Raw genomic sequence first — 22,347 nt, forward strand, 5'->3', positions numbered from 1 at the left:
AGGTAAGATGCCTTGGGAATAATTCAGGTTTAACTTTAGCAACATTTTATTCTTTTACATTTTCTTTCTTACGTAATAGAATTAGATTAGATGATTGCTAAGGTTTCTTTCTGTTTTATCATTCTCCATAATACTTTGAACTTACTTGGTTATCTGAGAATGGCCTTGACCCAAGTATCTTCTACTTTAGTGATTTATATTTCCAGATTTTTTTAATTTCTTTTTTTTTTCCTCCTCCTTCTCCCCAAAGTCCCCTAGTATGTAGTTGTATATTCTAGTTGTAGGTCCCTCTGGTTGTGCTATGTGGGACGCTGCCTCAGCATGGCCTGATGAGTGGTGCCTCGTCTGCGCCCAGGATTCGAACCGGCAAAACCCTGGGCCACTGAAATGGAGTGCAGGAACTTAACCACTTGGCCACGGGGCCAGCCCCTATATTCCTAGATTGATACTTCTAACAAAGCTACCTTTTTAATATATAGTAATTATTGGGACAGTACTTAAATGCTTATATATACAATTTTGTCTGTGCTGTAACCAAGGAGTATTACTGAAAGAAGAGGGGAAAGTTTTTTTAAATGAGCTTTTATATCTTAGTATCTCCTTTATTTATTTGTCTAGTTATTAATTTTAATGAATCTGATATTCTAATGTTCATGCACTAGATATGAATAGTACATTCACCCAATCAAGAAGTGAAACAATAAACAAAAAAATAGGTAACTTATGAAATATGTTTGTCGGGAGATATGTCTAACATTCCAAATGTCTGTAATTAATTTTGAGGAAATAGAAATTCTGAACTAAGAATTTTATATTACGTTTGAAAATAATGTAAGGATATTTTAACCTGTATAAGGACTCAGAAAATATGCCATCTCCGTTTTTTTTCCAATTGTGGTAAAATCTACCTAACATGAAGTTTGCCATTTTAACCTTTTTAAAGTATACCATTCATTGTTGTTAAGTACAGTCACAATGTTGTGTAACCATCACCACTCTCTGTTTCCAAAATTTTTTCATCACCAAAAACAGAAACTCTGTAACTGTTAGCAGTAACTCTGTCCCCGCCCCACACACCCCTTATAACCTCTGTTTGACTTTCTGTTTCTATGAATTTGCCTGTTCTAGATATTGCACATAAGTGGAATTATAGCATGTTTGTCCCTTTGTATCTGGCTTATTTCACTTAGCATAATGTTTTCAAGGTTAATCCATACTGTAGCATGTATCAGAATTTTGTTCCTTTTCATGACTGAATAATATTCCATTGCATGTATATACCACATTTTGTTTATCCATTCATTTGTTGATGGACACTTGGGTTGTTTCCACATTTTTGGCTATTATGAATAATGCTGTGATGAACATTGGCCTTCAAGTGTTTAAGTCCCAGTTTTCAATTCTTTTGCATATATAGCTAGAAGTAGAATTGCTGGATCATATGGTAATTCCATTGTTATCTTTTTGAAGAACCACTAAACTGTTTTCCAGCTGCTGCACTATTTAACATTCCCATCAGCAGTGCAGAGGATTCCAATTTCTCCACATCCTCACCAACACTTGTTAGTTTTTGTTTTTTTGAGTAATAACCATCTTTATGTGTGTGAAATGATATCTCATTGTGGTTTTGATTTGCATTTCCCTAATGATTAGTAATTTTGAGCATTTTTTCATGTACTTATTACCATCTGTATATGTTCTTTGGAGAAATGTCTATTCGAGTTCTTTGTCCATTTATAAATTGTGTTTGGTTTTTTTAGTGAGGACAATTGGCCCTGAGCTTAACATCTGTTGTCAGTCTTCCTCTTTTTGCTTGAGGAAGATTATCACTGAGCTAACATCTGTGCCAGTCTTCTTCTATTTTGTATATGGGATGCTGTCACAGCATGGCCTGATGAGCAGTATGTAGGTCTATTCCCCGGATCTGAACCTGTGAACCCCAGGCCACCAAAGAGGAGCGCACAAACTTAATAACCACTACACCACCAGGCTGGCCCTGTGTTTAGTTTTTTTGTTGAGTATTAGCAGTTCTTTATATTTTCTGGATATTAATCCCTTATCAGATATATAATTTGCAAACTGGGGTTCAGTATCCATGGCTTGAGTATGTTTAGGATTTAACGTGAGTGTTCTGTTGTGTCACAGGAATACTTGATAATGAGCCTAAGGCAAATGGAATAGCAGCTAAGGCATTCCTTCTTCATCATTAGCTTTATCCGCAGTGGTCCTCTTCATATTGTTTTGTGGTCTTACTAGAGTCCTTTAAGTCCTCACCCTCTTGTCTTTCAGAAAACTTCTGTAAAATCATTTTGGCTAGTGAAACATTCTGGCTCCAAAGGCTGCCTTTCTCTTATGCTTCTTTTTAGTTTAGATTGCTTCATCTTGCTGATAATATGCCAAAATATTATCAGTTGACATAAATTTTTGCCACCATGATGCCTCTCTTGGCCATGGGCATGGCTAAGTGACTCAGGCGTTGGAAATAATATACTTTATTTCCTGGCCCACTGTATGTAAAAGTAGACTAATTCCAAGAAAAGTTGTTGTCTTTGGGGCTTGAGTTTTAGGCACAAAGATTTGCCATGCTTATAAGCTCAGTGCTTTTCCATTCTGAACGAACTAGCTGGCCTTTATCTAAAGTTGAGATCACTTTATTTGTTATGTGAAGAAGGACAAGGTCTAGAGAAGCAAAGCATATTTTCACTTTATCCTAGACAACAAACAATCCAGTTTCATCTGAAACTACAGTTTCACCTAAGCCACAGATGCAGGAAGTTATACTTTATGTAACATCTCTGATCTGGTAAGTAAGTTTGATGCCTCTGAGATGGGCAGGAAGAAATAAGAGTGTTCATGAAAATGAGCAGAGAATGATTTGTGCTGTTAAGTGATCTTAACCTCAGCTTGCTCTGGGTTCCAGTGAAATAAAGCTTTATGACTTTGGAGGCATTTTTCAGTTTAAAGAAGTTTGAAGTTGGGAAATCAAAAGGCAGGGATTGCTATTTCTACCACCTAGTTATAGTAATTAAAGCCTGTTTAGTATCTTTACTTTAACAGTGGGATATATTTTCAAAGAGGAGACCCCTCCCCATTCCCCCCGCCCCAGGGCCAGCCCTGTGGCCGAGTAGTTGGGTTTGCGTGCTCTGCTTCGCCGGCCTGCGGTTTCTCCCACTTGGATCCTTGGTGTGGAAATGGCACCACTCATCAGGCCATGCTGAGGTGATGTCCTGCATAGCACAACCAGGACCACAGCTATAATATACAGTTATGTACTGGGGGGCTTTGGGGAGAAGAAAAAAAAAAAAGGATAGACCACCCCCCCCCCCATGTCCAAAGTACAATTAATGCCATTTTCCTACTAAAGTGAATACTGCCAGTTTTGTGGGTTTTTTCCTCCATACTGTGCTTCAGTAGGTAACCTTTTTTACTGCCCGCGTGTTAGAATATCAGAGCTGGAAAGGGAGTAGAAGAATAATTATCCAACTCAGGCTTCTTATTATACAGATGAAGTAGAACCAGAATTTCAGTGTCTAGAGTGTATATTGAGGGATTGAGAAATAATGGAGGCCAAGGGGAAAGATGATATAGTAATGAAAATATTACCAAGAATTATAAACTGAATTCAGTTTAAAATATTCAGTCTTTAGAGATGAACCTGCTCTAAATGATTTCTTTCTGTTTAAAGAAAATAACCAGTTTTTTCACTTCGTAGAGTTTACATGTATAACGTTTCTAGGCTCTAATAAACCCTCAATAGACTGAGAAGACTTATTTTGTTTTATTTTCACTGCTTTCATATTTTTTTCTTTTGATACTCACCTTTTTGTGTGGTAGAGTTATCGTTTTGAGTGAGCTTTTGCTGGAAATCCTCAGCTGCTTTTCTAACTCCAGAAGCAGGATGAGACCAATGGAAAAACTGATTCTAGCCAGTCTTAGGGGTTTTTTGTTTACTGGGAGTTGGGGGCTGAATTAGTGTTTTTCTTTATTTCCTGAAACTTGAAGCTTTAGAATCCTAACGGTTTATTGCATATTATTGCTATCTTTTTAAAGAAGTAAGTTATTGGCTGGCCTGGCCTCTCCCTGTGACCTACCTTTGGGATTTTAAAATGTCTTCCTGTTGTAGTGGGAATAGCAAACTCAATCTGCTGCTCTTCAATTGATGCTTCAGAATGTTCTAAGCCCAGTTTTTATTTTGGCACAAAGCCATTTGCGTTCTCCCTGCCAGCTATTTTTGGCACTGTCATGAACATGGAAATTAATGATTCTGCTCGCAAAGTAAAAATTTTGTTCCTTTTCAATTTTAGCAAGCCTTTTATGTTTCTGGGTACTCTTACCCTCTAGTTGTTAATGTTCTCAAACTTGTGCTGTCCTAAAAACATGCCACAGTGGTTGAGATTTAATTAAACTCTGAAATTCCATCAGTCATATGTGCCTCTAGCCACCTACAACAGGATTATCACTTTTGAAGATTGTTTCTTTGGCTAACAAAACCACAGTCCACATCAAATAGTACAAAGACTGTTGATAGTGGTGGTTCCACCCATAGCTGTCAAATAGTGTAAGTCTCAACAGGCCTGGATCTTCTGCTGTTTTTGTGCAAGGATCAGGAAAGCTTCCAGACCCTATGGAGTCTAATTTACCCTGTTTTCTAAGAGCTCTTTATTTAGAAAATTACTTAGGGATGATATTCTTATTTAGGGAAATATCTTTATACCCTCCCCGCTTAATCTCCTCCCTTACATACACACACACACACCAGCAACAACAACAACAACAAAAAGCACATTTTACCTGAAAGAAAAGTTTGAGAAACCTACGCACTCCATGAGGGGAGACCCAGCCTCTTAGATGTTTCCTAATAGTGAAATCTGCTTTTCCGTTTATCTCCTGTTAAATGAGGGTTCTGGATCTAGAGTATCCTTATAGATTCAAATTCTGTGACCTGTAAGAAGGAAAGGAAATTATTTGGAGAAGATGATGAAGTCTTTAAGAGCTCAGACTTTGGATCAACTGCCTGGGCTCCATCTTTTAGTAGTTGTCTTGCCTTTGGCAAGTTACTTAACGTCTCAGTGCCCAGTTTCTTCATCTGTAAAATGGAAATTATATCTTATTACATAGAATCTAAGATACCATTGATTATAAGATGAAACATTATTTATGTACCAATAAGAAAATAAAAGCACTGTCATTAAACTAAAATATACCCTCATTTGCCAGAATCTTCTGAATTTCAGAGATGTTAAAATAGGCATCTTACAATTGAGGACTTAACAGTAATAATGCCTGCTTTCATAGGATTGTCGTAAGGATTAAGTGACCACATTTATAAAGAACTTAAAATAGTGCATGGCACATAGTAAGCACTATATCAGTGTCATCTATTATTATTATCAATACTAGTGTTACCTATTATTATCACCCCACCCCCTTTTTTTTTTGAGGAAGATTAGCCCTGAGCTAACATCTGCCGCCAATCCTCCTCTTTTTGCTGAGGAACACTGGCCCTGAGCTAACATCCATGCCCATCTTCCTCTACTTTCTATGTGGGACGCCTACCACAGCATGGCTTGCCAAGCAGTGCCATGTCTGCACTTGGGATCCGAACCGGCGAACCCCGGGCCACTGAAGCGGAATGTGCGCACTTAACTGCTGCACCACCGGGCCAGCCCCATATAATCCCCTTTTTGAACCCATTTATCTCATAATTTTAGTCACAGTCTGAAAAATGCCATGTATACTACCGTGGCAAATAAATGTACTTAACTTTTTCTTATTTAGAGACAGTATGATATACTCAACTCCAGAGCCAGACTGACAAGATTCAAATTCTAGCTCTGCTACTTATTAACTTTGTGATTTGGCGCAAATTACTTGATGTGTTTGTCTCAGTTTCTTCCTCTACAAATGGGGATAGTAATTTGCCTTAGATGTGTTCATATATATAAAACTATTAGTTTATGTTGTTACCTTAGTCTTCTCTTTAACATTCCCCTAGTGTTAGGTTTCTCACTTGGAATATTAATGGAGATTGCTATTTCTAAAAGCACACAAAGTATTCAGAGTTTTAAAATAATGATAATATAATAATAATAATAATTATATCTAACACTTACATAGTGCTTACCATGTGCCAGGCACTGGTCAAGAGCTTTAATATTTAAACATTATTATTATTATTTAGTACTTATTTATTTAAACCTTATAACAACCCTATGCAGTAGGTACTCTTATCTCCACTTTATGAATGAGGAACCTGAGGCACAAAGGGATTAAGTAATTGCCTACAGCTATTAAATAATGGAACTAGGATTTGAACCCTGATAGGCTGGCTCTAAAGTCTGTGCTGTTAACCACCGTGTCTCCATAGAAGGCATTTCTGTCACAAAGGGGTATTTGTTGATCAGGCCATTTAATTGATTTTTTCATAATTAAAAAGATGCTAAGACTAAAAAGAATAAATCTATGATCCCTTATAAGTGATTTCAAAATTCAGAAAGCTCTCAAAACTGGAAATCCTTTTCTAAGTTTGGTATAAACTCATTTATTGGCAAGACCTGACTTGGACCAGTGTAGGCTATTTAGAGTCTTTATTTAGCTGACTTAGTATGACTGCTCATATATATATTTTTCTTCTTCTTTTCCTCAAAGCCCCCCAGTACATAGTTGTATATTCTAGTTGTAGGTCCCTCTGGTTGTGCTGCTCATATATTTTGTTGTAGAAGTATTAATGTGTTTGGTTGTGGGATGCTTCCCTAAACTCCATTGGGATTATTATACAATATGTAGTTTATGCATGGTAGTACCTTTCTGAAATTCAAAAAATTCTGAATTCCAAAACAGTATGGCTCCAAGAGTTTCAGATGATGGATTTTATGCTAAAAATCTTTTCACTTTCATTAAATCAGCATACCTTGAGCTGTAGTAAAACAGGACTTAGTTGACTTAGTTAATTTCCCCAAATAATGTTTTTGGGTTTTTTTATCTGCTGTTTTTGTTTTTGCTAGAGCCCCTGAAATTATTCTTGGATTACCATTTTGTGAAGCTATTGATATGTGGTCACTGGGGTGTGTGATAGCTGAGCTGTTCCTGGGATGGCCTCTTTATCCTGGTGCTTCAGAATATGATCAGGTAAGAGTGTTTATTTGGATGCAAATGGAAAGCAAGCAGTTACTAATGAAATAGATTCTGGAGGAAGAGAAGTACTAGTGAAGTATTTAGATAGTAGGGAAAGAGTAGTCCAATTAGAAAGAATTTTTTAAAGACTAGAATTTTCTCTACCTGCTTCTTAGTCTGAAGTTATGTTTGCAATTCTACATTTAAAAAAGGATTTTATTTTATATTACCTTAGATTGGTACTTTTCCAGATCTGTAATGGTTTATTGGAGACTTGACTTTGGTTAACTAATGTGTCTTGAGTTAAGATATGAAAATAAAGATGTAGAGTTTGAATTTTAAGAGTGAACTTTGGCTCATTTGGAGCTATTCTTTCCTTTTATACATGACACACACTGAATAAATACTCTCTACATACTGAAACAAGTTGGACCCCAGAAGCTGCAATGTATATTGAGTCTCTGTAAAATAGGATTTAGGAGGCAAATCATATGAGTTGAAAAGTATTCTAATAAATGATCTATGTGTCAAGTGTCAAAACAGATGAGCTTTAGAAGATACGCTATAATTTCTTAAGCAGCTGGTCCTGAGGGAAGAAGTTTTGCCATGGAAGTAATTTATGAATTCTCATTTCTTGTTCTTTAAAAAAATGGTTCTAATGACTATGCTGTAATCTCTTTGAGGGCGGAGACTGTTTCATTCCACCAGTGTACCCTCAGCTCCTGACATTGTGACATTTGTTTATTTATTTATTTATTTAGAGAAGTAAATGGTTATCTGTAATTATTAAAAGGAAAAAAGAGCGAAACAATGTTTTACCTATTCGGCCTAGAATTTTGACTTGTTGATCCATTTTAGAGTGATAGAACATTTACTAACTTCCAAAAATTTGACTCTTTGGGCATAATTTTGAGTGAAACATAAAAAATGGGTTGCTCATGTGATAAGTAACCAGTTACATTGAGCTTTGTGAGTTTTAGTCTTTCTTTTACCTCATGAGAAACAAGCTAGCTTCTGTATTTTACGACAACAACAAAGAAGTGTGAGGGAGGTTGTATGATGCAAAATTACAGTTGACTGAATCAAGCCATTGATACTTCCTTTTGCGTCTTAGACCCTTTTGAGAATCTGATGAAGCTATAGATCTTCTCAGAAAAATCTGTGCACAATGTTTTGTGTACAAATTTATGGGATTCATGGATCCCTGATTAAGAAACATTGCTCTGAGCAATTACAGCCTCCAAAATGCGATTCCTAGGCCAAGTGTTTTGTGGCATCTTTTCAACCCTAGTAGATACATTGGTATTGTAAATTGCTACAGAGTGGAACCAAATGCAATTAGATTTAGAAGCTGAGGTACAACTAGGGCTTTCCTTGTAAAGAAATGTTAGAGTAGTTTTGAGAATTTTTGCCTGGTGTGTAGATGTAAAACTGTGGATAGTAGGAAGAAGTCATTTTTTCCCATGCTAAATAAATAGGATGCTGCTGTTGCAGAGCTGGATTGGGGATAGTTTATCTTGATACATCTCTGGTTATACAAAAAGATTCCTATGGCAGCGTCTTTGTTCTCACAGCTGAGTTTTAAGCAACTTTATTGAGATATAATTTGTATACCATGTAATTCGGCCATTTAAAATGTACAACTCACTGGTTTTTAGTATGTTCACAGGGTTGTGAACCATCACCACAATGAGTTTTAGAACATTTTCATGACTCCAAAATGAAACCCTATATCTATTAGCAGTTAATACCCATTCTCCTCTAACCCCTCACCCTAGGCAGCTACTAGGGTGATCTACTTTCTGTCCCTAGATTTGCCTTTTCTAACATATCATATTCATCACATACAATATGTGGTCTTTTGTGATGGGCTTCTTTTACTTAGCGTGTTTTTCATCTGTGCTGTAGCGTGAATCAGAACTTCTTTTTATGGCTGAATAATGTTCCATTGTGTGTGTATACATATACATACATACATAAGCATATATATATATATATATACACACACACACACACACACACACACTGCATTTTGTTTATCCATTCGTCTCTTGATGGACATTTGGCTTGTTACCTCCTTTTGGCTGTTGTGAATAATGGTGCTATGGACATTGGCGTACAAGTGTTTTAAGTCCCTCTTTTCAATTCTTTTGGGTATATGGGAGAATGGTATATAGTAGAATTGCTGGGTCACATGGTAATTCTGTGTTTAACTTTTGGAGGAACCAACCAATTGTTTTCCACAGTGGTTACACCATTTTACATTCCTTTAACATTTTACATTACATTGGCACAAGAGTTCCAATTTCTTCACATCCTTGCCAACACTGGTTATTTTCTGCTGTCGTTTTTAATAGCCATCCTTATGGATGTGAAGTGATATCTCATTGTGGTTTTGATTGCATTTCTTGAATGATTAGTGATGTTGAGCATTGTTTGATGCGCTTATTGGACATCTGTGTATCTTCTTTGGAGAAGTCTATTCAAGAATGTTGCCCATTTTCGAATTAGGTTGTTTGTTGTTGTTGAGTTGTTAAGTCCAGTTTGTCCATTTTTTCTTTCGATGCTTTTACTTTTGGTGTCATATCCAAGAAATCATTGCCAAATCCTGCGTCATGAAGTTTTCTCCTACATTTTCCTCTAAGAGTTTTGTAGTTTTAGCTCTTACGTATAGGTCTTTGAGACATTTTAAGTTAATTTTTTAAATATGATATAAGGAAAGGGACCAATTTCATTCTTTTGTATGTGGATATGCAGTTTTCCCAGCAGCATTTGCTAAGAGACTGTTCTTTCCCCATTGAATTGTCTTGGCATCCTAGCAAATATCAGTTGATGATAAATTTAATGATTTATTTCTGGACTGTAATTCTGTTCCATTGGTATGTATCTTGTATCTATCATTATGCCAGTACCACACTGTTTTGGTTATTGTAACTTCATAGTAGTTTTGAAACCAGGAAATTGAGTCCTTTTTGTTCTTTTTCAAGATTGTTTTGGCTGTTCAAGTTCCCTTGAGATTCCGTATGAATTTTATGGTGAATTTTTCTATTTCTGCGAAGAAAATCATTGGTTTTTTAAATAGGGGTTGCATTGAATCTGTAAATCACTTTGGGAAGTATCACCATCTTGACAATATTGTCTCCTGATCCATAAACATGATCAGATTTACTTAGGTTTTCTTTAGCAGTGTTTTGTAATTTTCATAATACAAGATTTATGCTTCTTTTGTTGAATTTATTTCTAAGTATCCTGTTCTTTTTGATGCTATGATGAATGGAATTATTTTAATTTCATTTGCAGATTGTTTGTTGCTGGTGTAAAGAAATACAATGAGTTTTGTAATTGATCTTGTATTCTGCAACCTTGTTGCACTCGTTTTCTTATACAACTCTAGTTCTAATAGTTTTTTTGGTGCGTTCCTTGCAGTTTTCTACTACAAGATCAGGTCATCTACAAGTAAAGATCATTTTACGTCTTCGTTTCCAATCTGGATTTCCTTTTTTCCTTGCCTGATTGCTTTGCATTGAACCACTAGTACAGTGTTGAATAGAAATAGCAAGAGTGGACGGCCTTGTCTTGTTCCTGATTTTAGAGGGAAAGCGTTCAGTCTTTCCCTATTAAGTATGATGTCAGCTGTGGCTCTTTGATAAATGCTGTAGCTGAGTTTTTATAGCAGATGTTTGTGAGTATTGAAGTCAAATGTGTGTACCCTCTCTAGATGTTAGCTAATGGGTTCAAATTTGTGGGGACATTTTAATTGTTTAAAATAAATGACACTAATTTTCTTTGCATAAATGTTGGGCTTTTGTTGCTTTATTTTAAGCTGTTTGAAAAGCAGTATCTGGATGATAGCTTCCCATTCTTTCACAATGAAACTCTTTCATTCTTTAATATTAAAATTTTGAAGTATTTTAATTTTAGAAGTGCATCATTGTAGAAAAATGAGAAAAGATGCATTAAGCCAGGAGACAAAAATTTCAACCTCCAGTAGTTCCACCCCTCAGAGGTAACCTGTTATGTTGTGGTTTATTTTGTATTTTATTTGTATGTATAATTTGTTAATTTTCATCAGATGCTTATTGATGCTACTTTGTGTCAGGTACTCTGGTCACTGGGGATACAATGCTGAATAAAACATTGTCTTTGCCTTCATGAAGGTTATAGTTTGGTGATGGGAAACAGACATTAAGTAATTAATCATACAAATAATTATATAATGCAATTGAGATAAATTTTTTTTTTCTTCAATGTATGATTTTTTTTTCTACTTTTTCTCCCCAAATCCCCCAAGTACATAGTTGTACATTTTAGTTGTGGGAGATAAATTCGATGAAGGAAAAATTGTCGTTTGCTATGTGTGTGCATGCACATATATATCTTCTGATCATTATGTCCTATGCGACTTGATTATACTGATTTTCTTTTCATTGCTACTACTCTAGTCTGGGCTGTCTTCATCACTTACCTAGGCTACTAGGCAATCTCCCTTTATCTACTCTGGCCTCCCTCCAGTCTTTTTCCGGAGCAATTTTTTCAAAACACAAATTTGATCATGTCACTCTCCTGCTCTTTAGTGGTTTCCCATCACTTTTAGAATAAAGTGCTAAATACTTAATAGGGTCTCTGAGCACCCACAAGGGTTGTCCTTCCCCTTCCTTTCTCTTTCTCCAGATTGATCTTACACCATTTCTTCTTGCTTTTCATACTCTAGCCCCATTGGCATCATTTCAGCACTGGTTAAGAATATGCTTCCTTCCAGCACAGGCCCTTGCACAAAATGTTCTCATAGTCTGGAATGCTTCTCCACCATGCATTCATTTCATTTAGTCAATGCTTACTCATTTATTAGCTAAAGTATCACTTCTTCAATGAGCTTTTCCTCACCAGTCCCCAGTCTTGGTCAGGTTCTTTTGTTATGTATTTTTATAGAAGCCTCTTTATTTTCTTCAGAATACCAACTCAGTTTGAATTATGTATTTAGTGTCTGTCTCACTTGCCTGCAGGGTGTGTGAGAGCAGGAACCATGTCTCTCTTTTTTTTTTTTTTTTTGAGGAAGGTTAGCCCTGAGCTAACTGCTGCCAATCCTCCTCTTTTTGCTGAGGAAGACTGGCCCTGAGCTAACATCCATGCCCGTCTTCCTCTGCTTTGTATATGGGCCGCCTGCCACAGCATGGCGTGCCAAGTGGTGCCATGTCCACACCTGGGATCCAAACCAGTGAACCCTGGGCAGCCGAAACGGAACATGCGCATTTAACTGCTGCACCACCGGGCTGGCCCCACCATGTCTCTTTTTAAAGTTACCACTGCCTGGCTCAATTAGTACTTTTTGAAAGAATGAATGAATATGTACTATATATAGTTATGTTCCAAATATAAACTTATGGATGTAGAGGAGCATATATACTGTATTTCCTAAAATCTGAGACACTATTTATTGAAAGATGCACCATTTTTCTGTACCTCTAAGAAAGAATGCTGCCGATTAAACCATGATAGCTGTCAGTTTTAAGACATGTCCTAATTTCAAAGATGTTAATGTGAAAAAAATATGCCTCTTAGAATCAGTGAAATGTAGTAATTTTTTTTAAAAAAATGAGATTATATTTAATTTGTAATCTCTCTTTCTATATGTTGTGAAATATCTTTACATGTCAATAAATATAATTCTATCCTATCCTTTTAAATGTTTGCAGAGTATTTGCTTGTACAGATTTTTATCCTGGATTTTAAAAGACATTTCACCCTTTTTGTATGCAGAAGAAGTTCACATTTAAAATGTTCTTATTCACATTTAAAATTTTTTTTCTATTTTGCTAATGCTGTATTTTGGTTTCCACTTATGCAGCTCCCACAGATTCAGAATAATAGCCTGCTGTTGTCTAAAATTGTCTTGTGATAGCAGGCCAAGTTTAGCCTGAAAGACATAGTTTACTGACCTCTGCTTTACACTCTTAAAAAATTGTTGAGGACTCCAAAGAGCTCTGTTAATGTAGCTTAGAGCTATTAATATATGCTGTATTAGAAATTAAAACAAGATTTTTTGGGGAGAGGTGGTAAGTAAGATTTATTTCCTTATAAATTTCTTTCTCTCTCATTTCATCTTGAGTATAGCCATTCATATATGTGGGGGATGGTAAAAAAAATTTGCCTCTTGCATTGCTCTCAATAGTTGGGAGAGAATCAAATTACCTGTGCTATTGCTTTTCTAGGTAGGGAGAATTGTGGAAGCAAACAGAAGTGTGAACACGTGTGTGTGGTGATGGATTGTAATTAGTATTTGGGTGGTGAACCTGATGTAATCTACACAGAAATTGAAATATATTACAATGTACACTGAAATTTGTATAATATTATGAACCAATGTTATCACAATAAAAAACAAACTGAAAAAAAGTGTGAACAGTAAATCTGGGAAATTTTTAGAACACAAGGATGTACAAGCACGTGTTTCATTAGCCATCAGGGTAATGACATCATCACACACCACCTCTGGAAATCTCTGCTGTACGCCCACGAGAAGAGAATGGAAAAGGCAAATAGCTTCATAGTATTATTATGAAAATAGTTTTACTTCATAGGCTCCCTGAAAGGATCTTGGAGACCGCCAGGTGTCCCCAGACCACACTTTGAGAACTGCTGGCCTAGTTCATAGTGGATGTTCAATAAATGTTGAATGAATGAACATGGTACCTGCTCTCTACTGATCTGAGGATAGAGAAGCTAAATTAAGTGCTTAATTTTATGGTTTGAAAGATAAGTACTGTAGCAATTTAGAGTAGGGACAATTGACAGGAGCTAGAGTAGCCAGGGAAGAAAGGGTTATGGAAATTTTTTCCTAATCTTTTAAATTTGATAATGTATGAACAAAAAAAACTTGGTAATCTGTGAAATAGTTTGTTGGAAACAATTCTCTTCTGTCCTAGAAATCTCCTAAAGTTTTCTGAACTTTCTATCAGAAGTCTACAAAAAAATCAAAAAAAGTTACACACAAAATTTTCAAAACTGAGTTTTCTATGTAAATAACAGATATAGTAAGAAGGAAGTTAATGAATAAATATTTGGGAATAACCTGTGAGTGGGTTAGCATATATATGTATTTATAGATAAATTTAATTTGTATAGATCAAAGTTAATTTCTTTGCAGTACCTTTTTATTGCAGAGCTAATAATGTTTTTGTGTAAAAGTTTTTAATAATTTCCCTTTTTACTCCAAATCAATGTTTTGATGGTTTTGACATTTCAGATTCGTTACATTTCACAAACACAAGGCCTGCCAGCTGAATATCTTCTCAGTGCCGGGACAAAAACAACCAGGTTTTTCAACAGAGATCCTAATTTGGGGTACCCACTGTGGAGGCTTAAGGTCTGTCTCCTCTACTATACTACCCATTCCTGTACTCCTCACTCCCAACTTTGATTTCCAAGTGTAGTCATTAAGTTCTTGAGATGGAGGAGGGAAAAGGTGTGGATGTATGTTTGCAGGAGGAAATACTTGGAAAAATTATTTCATTGTACTCATTTGGCCTTATCCTTAGTTCAAAACAAAATATTAAATGACAGTTTAGTTGGCTCAGATTATTTTGTATATTTGAATCAGCAACTGAGAAGGAGGTGTAGTACCATTAAGTGACAGGAAGAACTAGAGTAATTTAGTAATGATTATTTTTTTAGAGGCTTTTCAATAAATATGACAAAATGACATAATTTTCTAACTGCCCACTTTAAGGGCTTATATATTTTCTTGAAACAAATGTCTGCTTTTTACTTCTGGGCCTACTCCTTTAACTTGAGAGATCTCTGAGTAACTTGGTTAACTCTGTGACTCTGCCTCTGAGCCTGTTGAATAATTAGCATTTGAAATATTTCACTTACAAGTAGCTTTAAGAGAAAAACGGTAATGTCCCTTAACTGACATTCTTCCGGAGCTGTGGTACATTATTGCTTGCATGTTTATTTTATCACCACTGAAAGGGTGGCCAACTATTAAGGTCCCAGCTCTCTACCGGAAGATTTTCTGGATGTAAGTTACTTTCATGTTTGCCATCTCTGGTTGGCAAGGTGATGACACTTCTTTCTTTGTATTCTGGCTTTAGTTTAGAATAAAATGTGAAACTAACATACAGATGGAATTTTTTTAAAAATCTGTACTTTATAGACACCTGAAGAACATGAATTGGAGACTGGAATCAAATCAAAAGAAGCCCGAAAGTACATTTTTAATTGTTTAGATGACATGGCTCAGGTGAGTATGGAAAGTTTCAGAAAACCAGACATTTATGTTTCTCTTTAATCAGAGACACACTTCCTTCCATTGGTTATATTAAAGATAGATTCAATCTGTTATCTTCTAGTATATATTTTCATTTTTTACAGAAAAAAATGCACTAATATTCTGCTATGTATTAAAAAGAATGTTTGCATCCTAACAAAGGATACTTTTATTTATTTATTTTTAACGTTGGCACCTGAGCTAACATCTGTTGCCAATCTTCTCTCTCTCTCTCGTTTTTTCTTCTTCTCCCCAAAGCCCCCCAGTACCTAGTTGTATATTCTAGTTGTGGATCCTTCTGGCTCTCCTATGTGGGATGCCACCTCAGCATGGCTTGATGAGTGGTGCCATGTCTGCGCCCAGGATCCGAACCAGCAAAACCCTGGGCCACCGAAGTGGAGCACATGAACTTAACCACTCGGCCACAGGGCCGGCCCCAAAGGAAACTTTTATAATGATATATTTCTCCTTTGGTTTTGCTTAACTGGTCTTGTTGCATGTCAGTATTTTGAAATACTGTTTATGAAGGTTTCTTTCTTGTCCATTTTCTCTGCTAACTAAATACTTAGTAAGAGCTAATGTTTATTGAATGCTTATTGTGTTCCAAACTCTGTTTAAACACTTTACACTTAGTATGTCATCTAATCTTTTCAACAATAGAAACTTTTACATTTAAGTTGTAGTAGTCAGTTTTATTTAACTTGTTTGGTCCCAATTTTGAATTAAAAGAATTTATTCACCTTCATTCTACCAACAAGCTCTACCAAATTGAAGATTTTAATTGAACACCATAAGAAGAACTTCCACCTGTGAAAATGATTATACTGTAATAAAAAGAATTTCCTCAGGTTTTTCTCTTCAGCTGTATATATAGTGCAGATATTTAATGTCAGCATTAAAGGTTAAGTCATGAAGCATAATATTTCTAAATTTTCTTCGGAAGGTGAATATGTCCACAGACTTAGAGGGAACAGACATGTTGGCAGAGAAGGCAGATCGAAGAGAATACATTGATCTGTTAAAAAAAATGCTAACAATTGATGCAGATAAGAGAATTACTCCTCTGAAAACTCTAAACCATCAATTTGTGACAATGACTCACCTCTTGGATTTTCCACATAGCAATCAGTGAGTATGGTATGGTCTGGGGCATTTTGCCATGATGTTAAGTTACTATCTTACAGCTAAATGAAACTATCACATGAGCTACAGCTTTGGTACTTGCATGTTCGGCTCACTGATGCTTTCCTTTCTCATTGAAAAATCATGAGATTAAAACTTAGATATGTGATTTTCCTCTTTATGGTTATAAAACCTCTTGATTCATTTTATCTGACAGTACTCGGTAGGGGGAGGTTGATTCATATTCATCTTAATTGCTATCTGTTTAAATCTCAGTATTCATTTCAATAGATCTTTAATTTCTTTTTTTCAGTGTTAAGTCTTGTTTTCAGAACATGGAGATCTGCAAGCGGAGGGTTCACATGTATGATACAGTGAGTCAGATCAAGAGTCCCTTCACTACTCATGTTGCCCCAAATACAAGCACAAATCTAACCATGAGCTTCAGCAACCAGCTCAATACAGTGCACAATCAGGTATTTAGTAAATAATTTTGGAAACCCAAACCTAAGTGGGCTAGAAACTAGCAAGAGGACAGGGTGAGGTAAAGAAATCAGTCTTTCCTTTGGTGGTCTAGGTTGCTTCTTAAGAATTTTCTATTTGGCAAAGTGATGGAAGACAGGATAGACTGATAATACCTATCAGTCATCTGCTGACAAAAATTAAATACAAAGGCCTAATCCATGCCCTCATAGTCTTAGCATAGTCAAATAAATAGCACCTGGCTATTGAACTACTTACTGCTGTTAGTTGTACTGACTTTAGCCAAATGACTTTCTTTCTGTTAGAAGGACTTTATATGTCTTGTTACATGTATTGAAGCATTTCCAATAATTTTTTTTTCCTTGGTGTAGATTAGATCCTCAGAACTTATTCATCTTATAACTGGCAGTTTGGACCCTTAGACCACCTTCACCTGTTCTCTCACCCAACCCCCACCGCCTGCCCCTGGCAACCCCTTAGTCTACTCTTCATTTCTATGAGTTCGGTTGGGTGATTCCAGTAATTAACTTTAAGGGTGGCTTTGCATTTGTTTGCTAAACAGTTATATTTACGTTTAAGTTTGTTTCTGAAGATGTAAGTTTCCTCATTTCTTAGCTAGGTCTGCTTTTTAAATGGAAGAACATAAGAGATTTGGTAGAATTTCACATCCAGCAACTTTTTGCACAGAAAGGAGAGGTAGGGATTTGTATAGTCTCAACCCATCCAGGGCCATTTTTTATTCTTTGTTTTCTTACTCAACCTTATAATATTCCTTAAGTTTAGAGACTGAGAAAATTTCTTAAGCAGAGAGTTATTTCAAAGACAGTTAACATCATATTTAAAAAGTTCGCTCTCAGTTTTTCTGGATAGGTTTTCTGTGTGTAAAAATATTATCTCCACTTTATACCAGTATACAATTATAATCCTTTTGTTTTTAGGCCAGTGTTCTAGCTTCCAGTTCTACTGCCGCAGCTGCTACCCTTTCTCTGGCTAATTCAGATGTCTCACTGCTAAACTACCAGTCGGCTTTGTACCCATCATCTGCAGCACCAGTTCCTGGAGTTGCCCAGCAGGGTGTTTCATTGCAGCCTGGAACCACTCAGATTTGCACTCAGACAGATCCATTCCAACAAACATTTATAGTATGTCCACCTGCTTTTCAGAGTAAGTGGGGAAACTCCTGTATCATATGGTGTTATATCAGAATTACCTGCTTTAGGCAGATTTTTATTAGGTATCTGGTTGTTTAGTTTTGATTTCTGACAAGTTTAAACTCTGTCTCTGATTATGAAGGTAACTAAAATTAAGAAAGCGGATTTACCCTTTTTACATTGGTTATCTGTTTATGATACTACCTGACACATTGGCGTTCAATTAACATTTCTTTATTTGAACTGCCTGATACCAGTTTTCTTACCCATTGAGACCTTGTACCAATGTCATGTATCTAGTATAAGTGTGTCTCTCAATATGCAGAATATATACATCTTGAAAAAATTTGTTGTAAATAGAATTGCTGTATATTAAATCTTATTTCCTGTGTCATTTCACCCTAAAATAAAATTAGTGTTCCAAATAAAAGGTAATTTTATTCTAAAATGTAAAAATCATATTTAAGAATGTAGAAACCTCTTAAGTTGCATTCAGATATAAAGATCATTATTGCACTGAAAAATTCTACAAGCTGAGGTACTTGTGTGGGGAAGGCACTAAGGTTATCTGCTTCAGCTTGTGAATCATATTGTTCCTGCAAACTCCTTTCAGCAGAGGAGCCGAGTAGCTGAAGAAGGAGGCTCTGACCTGATGTGTTGCAATAAGATTTTAATTTTCACATTCCCATCCTTCCTCATTTTCTCATTGTTGTTCTCTAATCCAGTCTGTATAGTTCCTTTTTTTCTGAAATATGGGAAATGTGTGGTTATTGATCTGGTGAGCCATTTAAAAAGTTAAAATCATTTTAAGGATATTTTCTGACGACACTCTTGACTTTCCCAGTAGAAAGTCAGTGTCAGTGCTCTGGGAATAAACCAGGATTCAGGTTTCTCATAGGACTTTACATAGAAGCAGATAGCATTTTTATCTTTTTACTTCAGCTACTTATTGACTGTGACTCTTTTGTTTGTTTGGTTTCTGACAGAGTCGGAGCAAGCAGAAGGAAAAGAGGGGCTAGGGGAGACTGAGAGATTACCGGGAGGACAGGAGAGCGATAGCGATGTAAACCAGGGAGAAACCACAGGGAGAGCGGAGGAGCAGATTCAAAACCCGTAAATGCAAATTTAGCCTAACTTACCAAATTATTTTCTGCATATACTTCATAATAGTAAATTCTGTACTTTGGGTTGTCTTATATTAAGTGATCTTCTGCTGAACTTAGCAAATAGCCACCCCACTCCCCCTCACCTCTTCCAAAGTGAGTTTCATTGAAACAGTTTTCATATGTGGGACTCTGAAGTTTTGTGCTTCTTCTCAGATGATATTTAGGAGATGAGGCAGAAGAACTTTTTAGTTCATTTAACAAAACAAAATGTAAACTGAAAAGGTAGAGGGGAAAGTGGTATACCCTTTTGGTATAATCAGGTAATTGTGAGCTTTGGAAATTTTTTTCCTATTTAGGAAGTCTAAATAACCTGAGGAGCTAGGTAGAGCAAATTTTAAAATTTCCAAATGAATGGAAGTTTTAAAATTAAGGTGATGATAATGGTGAAAGCTGATATGTATTACTACATCCCAGATGATGTTCTAAGTGCTTTTACATGTATTCATTCATTCTTACAAACAATCCTAGGAAGTGGGTAATGTCATTATGCCCAATTTATGGATGAGAAAATTGATCATGATTCTCTCATCTGCCCAGAGTCTTTGTAACTAGTTAGTGGTAGAACCATGATTTGAAGCCAGGCAATGGGGCTTATGTATTTTGAAGTATTATTCTATACTACCTCTCAGAATGTAAACTCAAATACCTATAAAGTGTTGTCAATTGATATGCCAGCCACATCCATATGCTGGTTTCTGCCCAACAGTCCTCTATTCCAGGTTGCCTACTTTTCTTTCACCATCTGCTCTTGTATAAGATGTCTATACTTAAAGGAAAATAGACCCTCATCAGTTAGGTAGTTTTACTCTTCTTTCTATACTTCCATGGTTTTTTATTTAAAGGGCTATGTTCAAGAAAAACGACAAAACAAAACAAAATTTCAATCTTCAGTTCAGGGTTCAAGGAGAACCTTCCAAAAGTGTTGCCTTTTGTTAATTCTTTATTTCCACTTGGAGTTCCCTGAAGAAGCTAGTTTTAAACTAGCTTGACTGCTGTGGCTTAGCCTAAATTACTATAGCAATCTAATACTTACTTAGAGTCACATTTGTAGGTCAGTACTATAAATACCACTTTCTATACTATTCCAGTTGACTAAGATAGATACTCATTTTGCTCAGTGGAAACTGTTATTCTGTAATTTTGTCCTCTTTTACTTGATCACCCTGGGATGCATAGATGAGCTTCTATAGTAAACATTTCTTCCTAAATTTTGCTTCCTCAGTTCCTACCAATTTGTAGGAGGCTATTAGAATAACACTGTCTTGTAGTTAGCCATGTAGATAAGAATTTTGATGTTGCTTAGCTTTCTTATTAGATAGCATTGCTTTAGGAAGAAAGGCTGACAAATGTTTTTATCAGATAAATCCGATATCTGGATTTGTTACTTTTTGTTTTTATGTAAGTGGCACTTTTTAAAAAAAGTTAGTAGAGTGTTTTAATTCTGATTTTACTAGTCTCTCTTACTTTGTACATTTGTGGAGCGTGTTTTCCTATATGACAACTTGTTACTAAAGTGCTTGTAAATTACTGAAATAGAAAATTGGAAGACTTAACTTGCTGAAAACAGCAGTATTAGAGTTTATGAGTTTTGCTCATTTGATACCTCCATAGTAATATTTAGGGAAATTAGTGGCTGGTAGCTAAGAAAGTGTCACTGAAGGAGTATTCTAATTAAAATGTTTGTATGTTCACTTCAAACTGTGGGCATTAGTGAATTAGAGGCAAAATAGAAAAGTTCTCTACATTGACAGTTTTGATAGGGTAGGTTGAAAAGAAAACTTTGAAGGCTCTCTTCTCAATTCTTGGCAAAAGGGAGAACTATATCTTGACCCTCTCTTTTGCCCAGAATGGGATATTCTTATTTGTAGGAAATATTTATTCAACATTTGTGTGAGAGCATAATGAATAAAAAGGTAAATGAGACACGGTCACTGTTTTAAAGGCAGCAAAAAATTCTTGATTTTCCTGGCTATCCATTAGCTACAAAAGAGCTTCATTAGAAAGCTGTCAATGATGAGCAGATTTCTAAAATAAGTAGTAAGAAGTGTTTCTGTAAACCAAAATATCTACTTTTTAAATATTTTTATCCTAGGCATATTTTGTTCCTTTCACATACTGGTTAAAGATAAAATACATAACTAATTTGTGAACTAGGTTATATATTTTTAGGGGTGGGGTGAAACATCCCCTTAAAATATTCTAAACAAAAGGGTAACTTAGATGATAAATTATTGAGTTTTTCATAATTTTTTCTTATCTAATTAACCACAAGTTATAATTATACTTGTCCTCCTTTTAATAAACTACATTTTAAAAACACGTTTTTTTCCCCCCTAGTTGATTAAAAGGTGAACGTAACTTACTAAGTGAAGGTTTTTTGTTTGTTTTTGCTTATACTGTTCATAGGAATGGGATGAATGTTGTGTTTTAAGTTTTGTAGGATAAAAAAAATTTTGAGGGGCTGGCCCTATGGCTGAGTGGTTAAGTTCACGCGCTCCACTGTGGCGGCCCAGGGTTTTGCCAGTTTGGATCCTGGTGCAGACATGGCACTGCTCATCAGGCCATGCTGAGGTGGCATCCCACATGCCACAACTAGAAGGATCCACAACTAAAAATACACAACTATGTACCGGGGGACTTTGGGGAGAAAAAGGAAAAATAAAAAAATCTTAAAAAAATTTTTTTTGAATTTTCTTAAACCAGCATTCCCTGTAACAGTTTGACTGTGATGTTGTTTTCTACAGCTGGACTACAAGCAACAACAAAGCATTCTGGATTCCCTGTGAGGATGGATAATGCTGTGCCAATTGTACCCCAGGCGCCAGCTGCTCAGCCACTACAGATACAGCCGGGAGTTCTTACACAGGTAAGAACCATAGCAACTTGGATACTCAATATTGCTGAAGCACTATTGAGAATCAGATATTTTGTCCTAGGAAATGGTATTTGCTTTGACTATAAGGTCTTTCTTGGTCATGGTTCAGTGGACTTAAAATGAAACATCTATAAAGGAACAACATACTCATTCTTAACGCTATTGTAA

General features: G+C 35.9%; 1 protein-coding gene across 8 annotated transcripts in view; it reads left to right on the forward strand.

Annotated features, from left to right (window-relative positions):
• The window catches only part of HIPK1 (homeodomain interacting protein kinase 1), a 49,164-nt gene that overhangs the window by 11,444 nt on the left and 15,373 nt on the right, over positions 1 to 22,347 (forward strand). For all 8 annotated transcript variants that reach the window (XM_044749115.2, XM_044749118.2, XM_044749120.2 and 5 more), the window contains exons 3-9: positions 7,005 to 7,128; positions 14,357 to 14,476; positions 15,269 to 15,355; positions 16,326 to 16,510; positions 16,818 to 16,980; positions 17,926 to 18,151; positions 22,049 to 22,170. In XM_044749115.2, coding sequence (XP_044605050.2) covers positions 7,005 to 7,128; positions 14,357 to 14,476; positions 15,269 to 15,355; positions 16,326 to 16,510; positions 16,818 to 16,980; positions 17,926 to 18,151; positions 22,049 to 22,170 — 1,027 coding nt within the window. The remainder of the gene's footprint in view (positions 1 to 7,004; positions 7,129 to 14,356; positions 14,477 to 15,268; positions 15,356 to 16,325; positions 16,511 to 16,817; positions 16,981 to 17,925; positions 18,152 to 22,048; positions 22,171 to 22,347) is intronic.

The sequence above is a fragment of the Equus asinus genome, chromosome 16, assembly GCF_041296235.1.
Source record: "Equus asinus isolate D_3611 breed Donkey chromosome 16, EquAss-T2T_v2, whole genome shotgun sequence".
NCBI classification, from domain to species: domain Eukaryota; kingdom Metazoa; phylum Chordata; class Mammalia; order Perissodactyla; family Equidae; genus Equus; species Equus asinus.